We start from the raw sequence: 15,543 nt of genomic DNA, 5'->3' as shown, positions 1-15,543 counted from the left end.
AAAACGGTTATAAAAATAGCAATGCAGTTAGAGTAGTAATAATCTGGATAATTTGGATTAGGACAATATGAGAAAATAAAAACAAAGAGTTCTGGACAGTCGGGGTACCTTTTTCTGGGCAAAATTAGCACAAGGAAGGACCCACATCAACAGAGGATTAACCCTTAAAAGCAATAACCTGCTGCATGTTCATACCCCTCATACATGATGCATAAATTCCATTCAAACACACGATTCTGGTCAGTGTCAGCTTCTTCCTCTGAATTTTAACAGCACATTCAAGGTGGGAAAAAGTTCATTTTTTATGATAAGAAACCAATAAATTCTCTGAAAGATTAAGTGTCCTGTAGCTGCTATCTCAGTGCAAGTCCTTTCTTTAAAAAAAAGTATCTCACATAGCAGAGTTTCTATTTTAACATTATGTTTTACCCTAAAATTAGATTTACCAAACTACTAAAAAGTTAACCCAGCACAACTTTCTGACACAGCACATACAATTTCCATGTGAATATTTGCCCAAAGCCAATGATTAAATCCCATTTTCCCCCCTGCCAGGGCTCAGGGCTGGGCTGGAGCCGCGGGCAGGAAGGGGAGCCCTGCTCAGGGCCAGCCCTGGGGCTCTGGGAGCTGTTGGGATGTTGGGGGACACCAGGCAGGGGATGGACTCTGGGCCTGGGGAACAGCAGAGATTTGATACCAGGATGGCAAAAGCAAAGGGAGCTGTGAAAATTAGACCTGGATTGCAAGGAGATTAAATGAGACAGGTTCAGCAGAAAAAGAAAATCTCATTAAACTCTGCCAAATGTATTTATTTGCATATTTAATATTTATTTGCATCTATTAATTATACTTTATTTATTTATCTATTTATTTAGCACATCTATTATTTATTTGCATAAATTTGTGTGTGTGATTGTTACCCAATCATTGCAGCACACATTGCTGGTGTCCCTGAAATGAGATATTATTATATATTTATTATTTATATTATAGTACATTTTAATAGTAATAATATTGATAATTTAATTATATATTATATTAATAATAGCTAAACTATTATAATAATTTAATAAGAGATATCATTTATAATTATATAATTTAGTAGTATATAATTTTATATTATTAAAATATGTATACTATATAATTTAATATACATATAATAATTATTATATTATTTAAAATTTTAATAAATAATAATACTTTAATATTAATAATATTGACAATTTAAAAATATATAATGATATGTCCCCAATATATTATTATGTATTTATTGTATCCCACAATAAAATTAGATTCTGATCCCCAAATCTCTCTCCATGGCGCACAGGAGCAGGATTGGATTGGGGGATCCAGCAGGATCCAGTTGGGCTGGGTCGGACAGTGGGGCAGGCAGGGGATCTCCCCTGGGCCGTCAGGCCCCAGCATGTCTATCTGTCTGTCTTGGATGGCTCCAGGGGGGCTCAGAGCCCAGGACAGCTGGGACTGGGATTGTGACCCTTGGAGCAAATCCCCACCTTGATGGGAAGAATTACAAGGCAAGAGAGTTTGAGTGGAATGCGAGTGAATTTGTCACAGGGTGAAAATGGAGAATTTTGGGGTTTTTAGAGTGGGGGTTCAGGGGGCAAGATGGGGGGATCTGGGTGTGTCCAGCCTTTGTCCTTCTTCTTCTTCTTGGCCTCCATTGTCTGGGTGATGGCGGCACTTTTTGGGTTAGTTTAGGGTAGAAGCTCACTGTCTAATGTAGGTGATGGGCATTGGGAAGGAATTGTAAATATTTTACACGTAGTTTTCAAAAAAATAGAAATCTAAAATACATAAATAAACAAATAGATAAATAAATATTATATAATTCTAAATAAATATATAAATAAAATATAAATATATAAAAATATGTATAAATATATACAAAATAGAATACATAAATAGATAAAAACATTATATCTATAAATATAAATAAATATATAATAATAAAATACAAATATAAGATATATATAAATATGTAAAAATATGTAAAAATTGTAACATATAAAATATGTGTAAATAGTAATATATAAATATCTATAAAACATATAAATATATAAAGTATATATAGTATATAAAGTATATATATAAAAATATAACATCACCCCAAAGGAGGTAGAGTGCCTGGACTGTCTTGCTGAGTGGACCTGGGCAGGCAGAGAAAGAATTTTATAGATAAAAAACAATAAACAACCTTGGGAACGAGAAATGAAGAGGTCTGACTCCTCTGACTGCCAGGATGGGAAAAGAGACTTTGTGCCACATCTGGGGTCACCCTGAGCAACAAAACCCCGAGACTGGGGAGCTGTTGGAGGATGGATTGCGTTGGACTGGGGTTTGTCCCCACAGGGTCCCCAGGTGCCTTTGGCTCCCTGCCTGCCCCCCTTGGCCCCCCAGGTGCCTGGGCCCTTCCAGGGGCAGCTGCCCCGTGCAGGAAGCTGGAGGGATGCCGGGCGAGGGGGCTGGATCCGTGCCACAGGTGGGGTGGGATGGGCTCTGTGCCAGGGCTGGGCTTGTGGCCAGGGCTGGGGGCTGTGCCAAGCCGGGCTTTGGCCTGGGGGCTGGCAGGGAGGGTGCAGGGAGGAGTCCCGGCAGGGATAAAGGTGCTCCTCACCTGCTGCAGCCTCAGGCACCGCTGCCCAGAGCCAGAGGAAGATGAAGGTGGCTGTTCTCAGCGTGGCCCTGCTCTTCTCCATCCTGCTGTGCCTGCCAGCTCAGAGCCAGGTGAGGCTGCAGGGCCCTGGGCTGGGCTCAGGGCTGGGGTCTCCCCAGAAATCCCATCCCATCCCATCCATCCCATGGATCCCATCCCATGGATCCCATCCCATTCCTTTGGGATTCCCGATCCCATCCTTAATCCCACCCATCCCATTCTATTGATCCCATTGATCCCATTCCATCCCTGCTCATTGATCCCATTGATCCCATTCCATTTTGTTGGGGCTCCCCAAAAATCCCATCCATTCCATGGATCCCATCCCATCTCATCCTTTTGGGGCTCCTCATCCCATCCCATCCCATCCCATCCCATCCCATCCCTGACCAACCTTTGCTGTCCCTGCCCAGGCCAAGATGGCGGGCAGCGGAGTGATCTGTGCTGGTGTGAGACTGGGGGCACTGGGAGCACTGGAATGGACTGAGATGGACTGGGAGATACTGGGATGGACTGGGGGGACACTGGGGGGCACTGGGGGGCACTGGGTGGTAATGGGGACACCCCAGTGACGTTGGGGACATCTCCTGCTCTCCCCACAGCAAATTGGTGGCATCGGTTATGGCCACGTGGGTACCATTATAGCCCAGGACATCCCAGTACAGCCGCAAATCCCCAAACCCCCCAAATCTCCAAATCACCAATCCCCCAAATCTCCAAATCCCCAAACTCCTAAATTCCCAAATCCCAAATCCCCAAATCCCTAATCCCAAAATCCCCCAAACCCCAAATCTCCCAAATACCCAACCCCCCCAATCCCAAATCGAAATCCCCAATCCCCCAAACCCCAATCTCCCAATCCCCAAAAGCCCCCAATCCCAAAATCCCAAATCCCTAAATCCCCAAATCCCCAAATCCCCAAACCTTTAAATCCCAAATCCCCAAACCCCCAAATCCTAATCCCAAATCCCCTTTGATCTTCCCCCGCAGTCCGGGATCGTGGGAGGCATTGGAGGCTGCATCAAGGTGAGACTGGGGGAACTGGGATGGACTGGGGGAAATGGAATGGACTGGGATGGACTGGGATAGGCTGGGGATACTGAGATGGGCTTGGGAGGAACTGGGATGGACTGGGAGATACTGGGATGAACTGGGGGATACTAGGGGAACTGGGGAATACTGGGACGAACTGAGAAGAACTGGGGGAAACTGGGAGATACTGGGATGGACTGGGATGGACTGGGGGGAACTGGGGTAACTGGGGGAGGAACTTGGATGGACTGGGGGGAGTTGGGGGGAACTGGGATGGACCGGGATGGAATGAGGGGAACTGGGGGGAACTGGGGGATACAGGGGGTTAGCTGGGCCCCCCGCCCGGCTGGGCTGGTGACCCCTCAGTGACCCCGGTGACCCCGTGGTGACCCCAGTGCCCTCTGCCCCCTCTCTGCAGAAACCCAAAGGCTTCAGAGTGCAGAGGGCTGAAGTGGGTACCCGGAGCTGTGCTGGGGATGGCACTGGGGGCATCCCAGTATGGACCAGTATAGACCAGTGTGCATGCCACTGCACCCCAGTGCATCCCAGTATAGACCAGTGCATCCCAGTATAGACCAGTCCTGGGCTCAGAGCGTCCTCTGTGCTGGGGATGGCACTGAGGACATCCCAGAGCCCCCAGTATCCCCCCAGCCTGCCCCAGTTTGGGATGGTCCTGGGGGACTCTGGGGGGGTTTGGATGTCTCTGGGGGGCTCTGGAGACACACTGGGGTCACCCTGGCGTCACCCTGGGGTCACACTCAGCTCCTGTCCCTGTCAGGCCATCAGGATTTGATCATCCCTGGAGAGGTGCCCTGGGAGCCTGGGAATGGCCCTGGAACAATTGATAATCGATAATTGATAATCAATGATTGATAATCAGTATTCAATTATCAATAATCAAAAAACCCTTCAGCAAAGCAACTCTGTGTGTTCATGGGTGCTTTTCTCATATGGATGGGTGTGTGCTCATGCCCCTGTCCCTCTGTCTGTCCTTCTGTCTGTCCCTGTGTCTGTCCCTGTGTCTCTTCCCCGTCCATATGTCTGTCTGTCTGTCTGTCCCCATGTCTGTCCCTGTGTCTGTCCCCTGTCTGTCTAACTGTCCCTGTGTCTGTCCCCCCTCACACAGCCCTGGGGGTCTCTGGTTTCTTTCCCACCATGAGCGGAGCCACTCTGGGGCTCCCAGGGCTCCCTCTGCCTTCCTGAGCAGGGCAGGCTGGGACACTGCTCACAGCATCTTCTTCATCATCATCATCATCATCATCATCATCATCATCATCATCATCATCATCATCACCACATATCCCAGCACCCACACTATGGTGACATCCATCACCAACATCTTCCTCATCCAACACCACTGACAGCATCACCATGACACTGCTCACACCATCATCATCATCATCAGCTTCATCTTCATCACCCACACCTGTGAGAGCTGAATGAGGGATGTGGGACTCCAGGCTGCTCTCCAAAATGCAGTTTAGTGTACACAAAATGCAGTTTATTGTATACAAAATGCAGTTTATTATATCCAAAATGCAGTTTGTTGTACACAAAATGTAGTTTATCGTACCCGAAATGCAGTTTATTGTGTACAAAATGCAGTTTATTGTACACAAAATGCAGTTTATTCCATCCAAGGTGTCACAGCAGTCCAGGGCCGTGGGTGACTGAGCTGTGCCCACAGCAGTCAGCTCCAGCTGCAGGCAGACCTGGAGACCCTTTGGTTTTGCATATATTATATACCTTTATTATATTTTTAAATAATTATTTTATTTAATAATATACTTTTATTTTATTTTTTATTTTTAATGTATTCATTACTTTAATTTCTTGCTAATATTTTAATATATTTATATTTTATATTTTTAGTTATATATTTCCAAAAAGAGTTCTATGATATATTTTCTTATCTATTTATTATATTTGTTTACTTTTATTATATTATATACTCTTCTATGATGAGCATCCTAACACAGTAGACCCAATCTACACCTTAAATGTTATCTATAGCCTGTTATAACCACTACAATTACCATATTCATGTTACTGTTCTCCAATCACTAAAAGTTAGTACATCACATTTTAGACTAGAAGTTGTTTTTCAGTTTTCTTGCAGTGGAAAATTCTGAGACCTTTTTTCTACTTGCAGCTTTGCTGCCTTGTTTGCCTGTGCTATCTTCCTGCTTGGTAAAAACATCTTCTTGTTTGAGGTGGGTTTATCCTTTGCTCTAAGTCATAAAAACCCCTTCTAACAAATACGCTCTTTGCCTTCTTGGTTATCCAGTAAGACTGGCTTGGTAATTCTTTTCTTCTATATCAAAACTTGCTTTCATTTCTATTCCTTCATCAGATTCTACATTTAAAAATCATTCTGCCATGCATACATATCTGTGAGAGTTCCTTGTAAAACTTTCATCCTGCCCAACATTTATTCACAGTGGGACCAGTGCCCACCCCAAGAGTGTGTCCCCTACAGCAGAAACAGCATTGACCCTGTCAGTGTGATCAATACCCACAGCATTGAGCATCTCATGGTGAGCAATACACATAGCATTGACCCTTTCAATGTGATCAATACCCACATCAGGACCCTGTCAGTGTGATCAATACCCACAGCATTGACCTTGCCAGTGTGATCAATACCCACAGCAGAACCCTGTCAGTGTGATCAACACCCACAGCATTGACCCTGTCAGTGTCATCAATACTGTCTTGGTTTGCAAAAACAGGAGTCTGCTAAGGAAGGCAGGAGCCACCCCTGAAATGGAGAATGTAAATCCTCCCCATCCCTCTCAATTGCTATAAATTTTAAATTAAGGGGCTCTCAGGCAAAAATATAGGAACAGGAAATAACAGTTCTTTAATAGGGAAAGGAAAAAAATAAAATGATAAAATAAACAGTACAGTACACTAGAACAACACTGACAGAGTCAGAACCCAACCTGACACCCTGTGGGTCAGGGTGTTGGTGGCAGTCCAATTGGAAATGTGCCTGCAGACCTCCTGAAGTGTCAGGTGTGGTTCTGTTGGAGCAAGGGGGATCTGTAGAGAAGGATGTATTCTTCCTCCGAAGACCCAATGGGAGAAGACACAGCTGCTGTTTTTCTGGGGAATCCCATGGAGAAAGCCGTGCTGGTGTCTCAAAAACCTCTGGATTATATCTGGGTAGCAATGCTTGGCTCCTCCCTCTGGGCTCACATCTCTCAATGGGATGTTATAGTTCTTATCAGTCATGCAGAGACATTCAATAGCCTGTTATCAGCAGATGTCCCCTCCCAAGGGAGGAGTGATTGTGGTCACTCAAAGAGAGAGATAAGGCAAACTGCCCACTTGACAAAAGATAATCTGCCATACAGATGGTAATAGAAAACGTCTTGCATTGCAATCTTGAACAGACCCACATTGTCACAACTGACCCATGGTTCCATGAGGTTCCCCAGTGTCACCATTGTGTCCTTGGACCCACCTGGTCACAACTGACCCATGGTTGCATGAGGTTTCCCGGTGTCACCATGGTCACTGGGTCAGAGGCTGGATGAGATCAATGTCCTGAGACACTGTGGGATGAGCTGTGAATCAGTCACACAGTGGGGACAGTGCTAACCCAGCCCTGATTGCCCGAGCAATCAGAAATCCCACCTGGGGGGAGGTTCACAAAGGCCTGGGGGCTTAAAAACACCAAGCAAAAGGTCAGCCCCTGGTATGGACTCTGCCTTCTCCTGGGGTTTGTGTCTCACCCACACTGGAACCCTAGGAACTGATAGTCATATGTGTGTCTTTCTATAGAGCTTCTGTCTTTCTGTCTCTCTCTTTTCTCCTTCTAATGCTCTTTATATATAACATTTTTGGGTACCTGTTGCCTTCTATTCCAAGGCAGGCGACCTGGTTCTGAGGTACAGCTCAACAGCCCACTCTCCAGGGCCGTTCGGGCCAATGACACACGCAGACACCAATGTGGTGGACGGTCAAAAGGCGTTTATTACTTCTTCTTCTGGGGTCTTATAGTCTTGGGGGTCTCTACGTCAAAAAGGGGTTTGTCTTTCTTATCTATAGTTAGTAGGGAATGGAAAAGTACTGGGTAAGGAGTGGAAAGTTACTGGTTTCAGTGGGGCAACATTCCTACTGTTAGTGGGGCCACATTCCTATGTTAATTTCTTATCTATGAGTAACTGAGGGTCTTATCTATGGGGAACAGAGGGTCTTGGCTTTCCGTGACATCGTGACATCTTCCACAGCGCCTCTCCCTGACTACCACATCTCCCCTCCCCTTTTCACAAATGAATGAGGTAGTCATGTACGTGGGTACTGAAATGAGGTATAAGGTTGTAGCTTGACAAGGGAAAGGGATTTTGGGAAACCTGAGTTTCTTTTGCCAGACAAGTTTGGAAAATCTTGTGACTGGCAGTGTTCCTTGGGTGAATTCCCTGGTCGAATTCACAGCAATTGTCGTCGCCCTATGAACTGGATGCTGGTCCGTTCCAGTCGGCTCTGAACGAATGAGACCAGTTTGTTCAGCAGGCATGGTCCGAAGGTGACTGTTAGAAACAGCATTGCCAATGGACCTATCAAGGCAGAAATCAGAGTGGTTAGCCAAGGTGATTGATTGAACCAAGACTCGTACCAGCTCTGTTGGGCTTCCCTGTCTCTCTGCCTCTGAGCCAGTCTGTTCCGGAGTTCTGTCATGGAGTCTCTCACGACTCCCGTGTGGTCTGCATAGAAACTACATTCCTCTTTCAAGGCGGCACACAGGCCCCCTTGCTGCATGAACAGGAGGTCCAGGCCTCGCCTGTTCTGCAAGACCTTTTCCGAGAGTGAGGAGACCGACTTCTCTAGAAAGGAGATGGATTTCTCGATCCTCTGCAGGTCCTCATCAATTGTTGCCTGCAGCTGGGACAGTCCTTGGTGCTGTGTCGCTAGGGCTGAGACACCTGTGGCCGTTCCTGCTGCTCCCAGACCGAGCAGCATTGCGATAGTTATACCTGTTATTATTTCTCTTTTGTGGATCCGGCTGGGTCCCTCAAGAAGATGGTACATCTCTTCGTCTGAGTGGTACAGGACCCTAGGAACAATCAGAACCTGGACACAGAAGTCGTTAGAGTCATTGAATTTGGGAAGAAACACACAGGGGCTCACTCCGGATCGCTGGCAAACCCACATCCCCGATGTGGATGGGACTGCCCACTTATTGTTTTTCCTGTTAGGCTTGACAATTTTGGTGCAGACGTTGCCTTTCCGCTTAGCTAGGGTTGCATTGCCAAAGCATCTGCCTCGGCCTGTGACTTGACTCAGGGTGATTCCTTTGCGAGGGGTTTCCCATCTGCACTGGTGAGGGGCGTCGGCTGAGGAATAACTGAAGGGAGTGTTTAAAGTGACTCCTTCGTAAAAGGGGGGTTTGACATCGTAACAAAGCCAGCAGGATTTGGTTAGGTTAGGGTTGGATTCGTTCAGGGATACAAAGGTAGCTTCTAACATACGAAGGATTGGGTCTGCGTCTGACTCGGTTAAGCGGCTCATCTGAAAGGTTTCTGCTTGACCGGTCGGGACTTTGCTGACCCCTGTGGGTAAGGTTTTGGGGTAGGTTATGTTTCTCCCTTTCGGCACACTTTTAATCACTTTGTTGGGTCCGACTGCTCGGGGTGCTGACGGTTGGAGCCTGATAATTTGCACGTTCACCCTCTCTTTTGACCCTTGAAGGACCACTGTCCACGTTCTGCCTGTGGCCCAGCTAGCGTGATCTGGCTGCAAGACCGTCATGTTGTAATCTGTGCACGCCCGAAAGTTAGGGATTTTATGTTGGTTTCGATGGGGCTTTTCGCAAAAAGAAGAAGGGTATTTTGCAGCCGATGGGTGCCCAGGTGAACTGTAAGAATTTGTCTGGCTCTTGTGGATCCCACCCAGGCCCCGACAGTCTGGCATCTGTAACTATGGTTTCGCAGCCCCAGTGCCCACAATATCCCCACCCTGGGTAATTGCAGTAGCTTTTCCCAGGGTTTGAAGCTGGGCACCAGTAGGATAGGTACGAGTGTCTGACGTGTGGGGAATAGGGGTTTACCCTTGGCTGTCCCAGAAACTGGTCGGTGATGCGGAGCACGAAGGATGGGTTGTTTGGAGTGGTGATTTCTCTGAGTGCTTTGCCACTACTAAGGTGTTGCATGACCCACCTGAACGGCCGATGGGGGTAGTGGTCTGGGCTGGCTTGCCCTCTGGCGACGAGCCCCAACAGCAAAATCACACAGAAACACCCTTGGTGCTTGGGTCTCACCCGCGCGGGTCTCTGGGGTGCTGCCTGGGAAAGCTGTGCCGGCTGGGGACAGCTCGCTGAGTTGCTGCCCTTCCCCGGAAGCCTGGGCTAACGCGGTCGTCCTGCCATTCCTGCTTAAATACAATCCGCCCCGCCCCATGAAAATGCATGCAGTTTATTTGCGTAATATCAAAAGTGAGCAGATCGTTATTGCTAGAAAGGTTGTCCTCGAGAGTGGGTACTACAGCTGAGTTGATCCCTATTTCTGAAATCGCTTTGGCTTCTTTTGGGTTAACTGGGGTATATGCCCTTTGTTGGCTCCCCCACGCTCTGGCAACCCCCCCCGGGAAAGCGTGCATGGAGGCTGCCGGTGCCCGGTCCCCACAGGCTGCTTTTATTTTTCCCCAATCGGTGAGTTTGTGTCGCGATTGCCTCCCGATATTGTTTAAAGCTTTATTCGGTTTCGCTCGAAACCGCACCAATTCTGCTCTCTCGGTTTCCGAGTCCCAGCCGGGCTTGGTCGGCTCTTCCGAGCTGTCTGAGCAGCTGTTACTTGACTCTGAGCCGGAAGCTGACTGCCGGTACACTTCCGGCGCTCCGTGCCGTTTTGTGCGGCTTCGACCTCGCTCCTCCCTTTGGGGGTGGTGTCGCTCCCTCCCCCTGTGGTCCCCCCGCCTCCTGCCGGGGGAGGTCCTTGCCCTATAAGGACCTAATTTGAATAGAGCGCTCTGATTGGTTTTGCACTCTACCGCGGTGGCCGCCCCGTCTCCCCGCTTGCCCGCGCATGCGTTGTTAAGCGGGCTGACTGCGTTTCCGTCCCCCGCCTCCTCCCTTCCGCCCTCGCCATGTGGTTCGGCGCCATTTTTAAACGCACATGGCGGGGGCGAGTTTTTACCGATCCCGGCGGGGTCCGACAATCCGGCCTCGTTCCGCGCCTTCTCCACGAGTCCCTGCCAGAAGCATCGCGCGCGCTGCTCTGCTTCTTGCGCCGGACCGGCGGCCGGCGGGGAAGAGACGGATAGAGAAACCGCGGCTTTTTCGGACGGTTCCGCGGGGGGGCTAGGACCTGGCGGGCTCCGCGGGAAGGTCGGGGGGTCCCCTGGGGGTTCCGGGGGGTCTCCTGGGGGCTCTGGGGGGTCTGGGCTCGGGCTCGGGAAGGGGTGGAACGCGCCCAGCCCCCGCATATTCCCGCCTTCAATCCGATCGCTCTCAGAGGCGGTCTGCGTCGCGGCCCCCACAGCCGGCTTTGGTGTAGCTAATAAACGTATACGCGCGGCTTCCCGCGTCTCCTGTTCTTCTAACGTCTTGCGTAGGGCCTCTTCTACTTTCCCCCACGCTTTGAGGTTTTTACCACTGCCTGCGGACTTAGAGTCCTCTGCTGAGGCGGCAGTGCACTTCTCCCGCGCTTCCGAGTATAATATATTTACCGGACATTTGATCGTCCCCAGCTCTAGGAGCCTTGCAATAGCAAGATTAGAATTCCTGAGCTCACCTTTAATTCCCCATCGCTCATGAGCCTGACTTACGACCTTCGCTGTGGATTCCATGGTCCAAGCTGGTCCGGGGGGCGTCCCCCCCCGCTGCGGTCAGACCTGCTGCCGCAGCCGCCGTCCTCGTTCCAGGAGTGTCCCCGTTCGCCGGGCGCAAGCCGCTGTCCCGGGTTCCGGCACCAGAATGTTGCCTTCTATTCCAAGGCAGGCGACCTGGTTCTGAGGTACAGCTCAACAGCCCACTCTCCAGGGCCGTTCGGGCCAATGACACACGCAGACACCAATGTGGTGGACGGTCAAAAGGCGTTTATTACTTCTTCTTCTGGGGTCTTATAGTCTTGGGGGTCTCTACGTCAAAAAGGGGTTTGTCTTTCTTATCTATAGTTAGTAGGGAATGGAAAAGTACTGGGTAAGGAGTGGAAAGTTACTGGTTTCAGTGGGGCAACATTCCTACTGTTAGTGGGGCCACATTCCTATGTTAATTTCTTATCTATGAATAACTGAGGGTCTTATCTATGGGGAACAGAGGGTCCTGGCTTTCCGTGACATCGCGACATCTTCCACAGCGCCTCTCCCTGACTACCACAGGTACCTCAACAGCTTACGTGTTTAAAGGTTTCTAGGTGAAATGAGCTAAATTAATGAAGTTACTGCTATGATAAATGTTTTCTGTGTAATTGGATGTTGCATTGAAACCTCTTCCAAATTTTCTTGATTTTTAGTACTTTGCCAGTAAAATTTTGTGTCATTTTGACCTCTTGTGCATATCTGGCTGGTGTTTCACCAGTGCACCAAACACGAGTAAAGGAGCCTTTGGTTGCCTCCAGCATTTCAGTGTTCTGGGTTGTTACACCCCACAGGCTCACAGCGGACTCTGGTTTCCACACTGGCTCCTTGGTTCCATGGGCCCCAACAGTGCCACAATGATCCCCTTGGTTCCACAACTTCCCACAATGTTGTAGAGAATACATTGTTCAAGGAGTTAATATAAAGTTCCAATGACAGTTCTGGATTGTTTGTTTAATGTTTTATAGTTATGTAAAGTTCCAATGTTACTTTTAATTGCTTGTTAAAGGTTTTATAATTATATAAATCTCCTTACGGTTGGGTATTACCCCCGCTGCTCCCACTCTTATCTAAAATGGTGAAGGATCCGAGACCATAAAGAAGATGATTATGTCACCTAATAAGCAAATATGAAACTCCCATAGGACTTAGCAGAAAAGGATTACATAACAAAAATCCCTAAAACAATGACCAACCATGCAAATAAAGAATCGCAATAACACCTCTAAACAGAGAGAACATAAGACAGTATCAAAGACCCTTGTCAAAACTTTTCACCTTCGTCAGCCTAACCAGAGCGGGCCAAGAGCAGTATAAAGACTATGAACCTGATGCCAAGAGGCACCTACTCAGAGACTCTTGTGAGGAAAGAAGATCCAGCTCTGCTGGCTGATGGAGCTGACCTCCTCCTCTTCCTCCTCCTCGCCGTCTCGGGAGGAGCGGTGGTGTGCGCACACCCCATGGGTCCCCTACCTAGATTGTTTCCAGTAAAGCTGAAATCACTAAAGAGCTGATCACGTGCCATTCATACCAGTCTTGGGGACTGGTCCAGGACAGGCCACACCCAAAGACAACTGAGGGCCTCCGGGATATCTGGCCCTATCTGGAGCAGTCGGCAGCAGCCTAGGACCAAACAGTGTGGAGGAGCATCAGTCAGTAAAGCCAGAGGCAGGAGTAGGAGGCAAGCAAAAGAAGTGTGTGTGCAACGGGGCCCGACAGCGCAGAGCCCCAAAGCATCTGTGGCCCTCCAAGCACCGCGGTTCTGGACTCCTGCGAGGGGACCGGTGTGGTAGATAGGGATAGGCAATCGGAAGATCATGCGATGTGACAGAAAGAGGCAGGACTCCTTTTCCCCTAATCTATTAAGATAAGAGATCACCCTAGGAGGGTAACTAGGAATGTAGCCCCCCTAACAATAGTAATGCTAGAAACTTTCCACTCCTGGTAACTTTCCACTTCTTACTAACCATAGATGGTACTGCAGACCCCCTCTGACGTAGAGAGACCTCTTACACTATAAAACCCCATGAGAAGAGATAATAAAGGCCTTTGACCGTCCACCACATTGGTGTCTGCGTACTCTTTGGCCCGAGCAACCCTGAAGAGTTTGGGTCGCCGTGCTGTTCCTCAAAACCAGGTCGCCTTGCCTTGTATCAGAAGACAACAACTGGTGCCGACACCCGGGAAGAAGCTCGGGTAACGGGAATTCGCCTGGACAGAGGATGGCGGCTGCAGCGGCAGGACCGTCTGCAGCAGGGGGGACGCCCCAGGGACCAGCGTGGACCGTGGAGGCAATAGCAAAGACCGTAACTCAGATGCATCTGCAATGGGGTATTGAGTGTAAGCTTGAAGATTTAAGTCTTGCATTGCCGAGAATGATTAAGCTTGGGGCTATAGAAAGCCCTGTGGATATCTTTCATTCGGGGGTGTGGGATAATTGTACAAAAGCTCTGGCCGAGGAAGCTATGTCCTCAGGCTCAAGGAAAGCCCTAAAATCGTGGGGCAGAGTTATCCAGGCTCTGCAAAAAGCTTGACAAGAGCAAGATACCTGGAAAGCCGGGCGACCTTGTTTATTAGCCACGCCGCAGCTGGGAGTGGGCACGGCGACGCAAACCGCGAAGGGTCTTGACCCGGGAGAGCACGCGGAGGCGTAAATGCCGGAACCCCCTCAGTGAGCGGACTTACCATCGGAGGGGGGGAACACATGCAGGCATTTTGGCAGGGGCTCACGGAGGACGCGCGGAACGCGGCCTGATTGTTGGGCCCCATAGGGATCGATAAAAACGTCCCCCCCACCCTATGCATTTGAAAATGGCACCGAACCGCGGGTTCAGGGTGGAAAGGAAGACGCAGAGGGCGGAAATGCAGTCAGCCTGCTTAACAACGCATGCACGGGTGAGCGGGGAGAAGGGACGGCCCCCACGGAGGAGCGTATGACCAATCAGAGCGCTCAATTTAAATTAGGTCCTTATAGGGCAAGGACCTCCCCCAACAGGAGGCGGGGGAACCCCAGGGAGAGGGAACGGCCCGACCCCCGCAGGAAGGGGTGGGGTCAGAGCCTGAGAAAAAGGCAGAGCAGCCCAGAAATGTCCGGCCAGTCCACATCCGGCTTGGACTCTGACTCGAGCTCTAGGCTCGAGAGGGAATCGGAGGATTCCGACTTGGATTCTAGTTTTAACAGAAAGAGAGCAGCAGCATATAAGGTCACTAGTCACAGCGTTCCCGCGTGGGTGAAGGGGTTATCAGAGAAAGACCGAACCCCGCTTAGAGACTGGCAGAAAATAAAAATAGTGTGCGTGGAGTGGGCTCCGTCTGCCACTCTGGTGTTCCCGGTCCGTGTGGGGGGGGCAGGCGGAAATCAAAGAACCTATTCCCCAGTAAATCCGAAAGACGTACAGGCAATTATTAAAGCGATTGCAGAGAAGGGAATTAATTCTGCCATGGTTTCCACACTCATTGAAGGCGTTTTTGGGGGGGATGACATGCTACCCTTTGATATTAAGCAGACGTGCAGAATGATTTTCGATGGGGCAGGGATGATCGTTTTTAAACAAGAGGGGGAGGACAACTGCATAAAGCAGCTAGCATTGGTAACCGGAGCTGACCATCCACTGCACGGCTCCAGCATACAGAGGCTAATGGGAACAGACCCCACTATGATCACCCCCCAGGCACAGGCGTAGGGCTTGCAGGCCCATGAGGCTATGACAACAACCCGTGCTGCCTGACAACTGACCCGTGTTGCCTCCAAAGTAATAGCCAAACCCTCCCCATGGTCCTCTATAAAACAGAGTGAGAGTGAGAGCTTCATTCAGTTCGTTGACCGTCTTCAGGCAGCATTAGATTTCTCTGCATTACCCTCAGAGGCGAAGGGTCCTGTGCTGGCAGAATGCCTACACTAGCAATGCAACTCAGCCACCAAGGACATTTTAAGATCATTGCCGCAGGGGTCTAATATAGCTGCCATGATCAGACATGTTGCAAAGGAGGAACATCTAGCTCCCATGCAAGCAGCAGTCCACACTGCAATAACCAGT

General features: G+C 49.2%; 1 protein-coding gene across 1 annotated transcript; it reads right to left on the bottom strand.

Moving 5' to 3' along the window:
• Positions 1-7,664: 7,664 nt before the first annotated feature.
• On the bottom strand, positions 7,665-11,497 carry LOC132085754 (uncharacterized). Its single transcript, XM_059491191.1, has 2 exons — positions 8,689-11,497; positions 7,665-8,271 (listed from the first exon to the last, which is right to left on the bottom strand). Exon 1 carries the CDS (start codon positions 11,495-11,497, stop codon positions 9,968-9,970), a length of 1,530 nt encoding a protein of 509 aa, XP_059347174.1. The 3' UTR covers positions 7,665-8,271; positions 8,689-9,967.
• Between the last annotated feature and the right edge of the window lie 4,046 nt (positions 11,498-15,543).

The sequence above is a fragment of the Ammospiza nelsoni genome, chromosome 32, assembly GCF_027579445.1.
Source record: "Ammospiza nelsoni isolate bAmmNel1 chromosome 32, bAmmNel1.pri, whole genome shotgun sequence".
NCBI classification, from domain to species: Eukaryota; Metazoa; Chordata; class Aves; order Passeriformes; family Passerellidae; genus Ammospiza; species Ammospiza nelsoni.
Note: the sequence above shows the minus strand (reverse complement) of the source record. Positions and strands in the feature narration are given on the sequence as shown.

Excerpts from the sequence above, each read along its gene's own strand:
- LOC132085754 (XM_059491191.1), bottom strand. The coding sequence starts at position 11,497 with ATGGAATCCACAGCGAAGGTCGTAAGTCAGGCTCATGAGCGATGGGGA.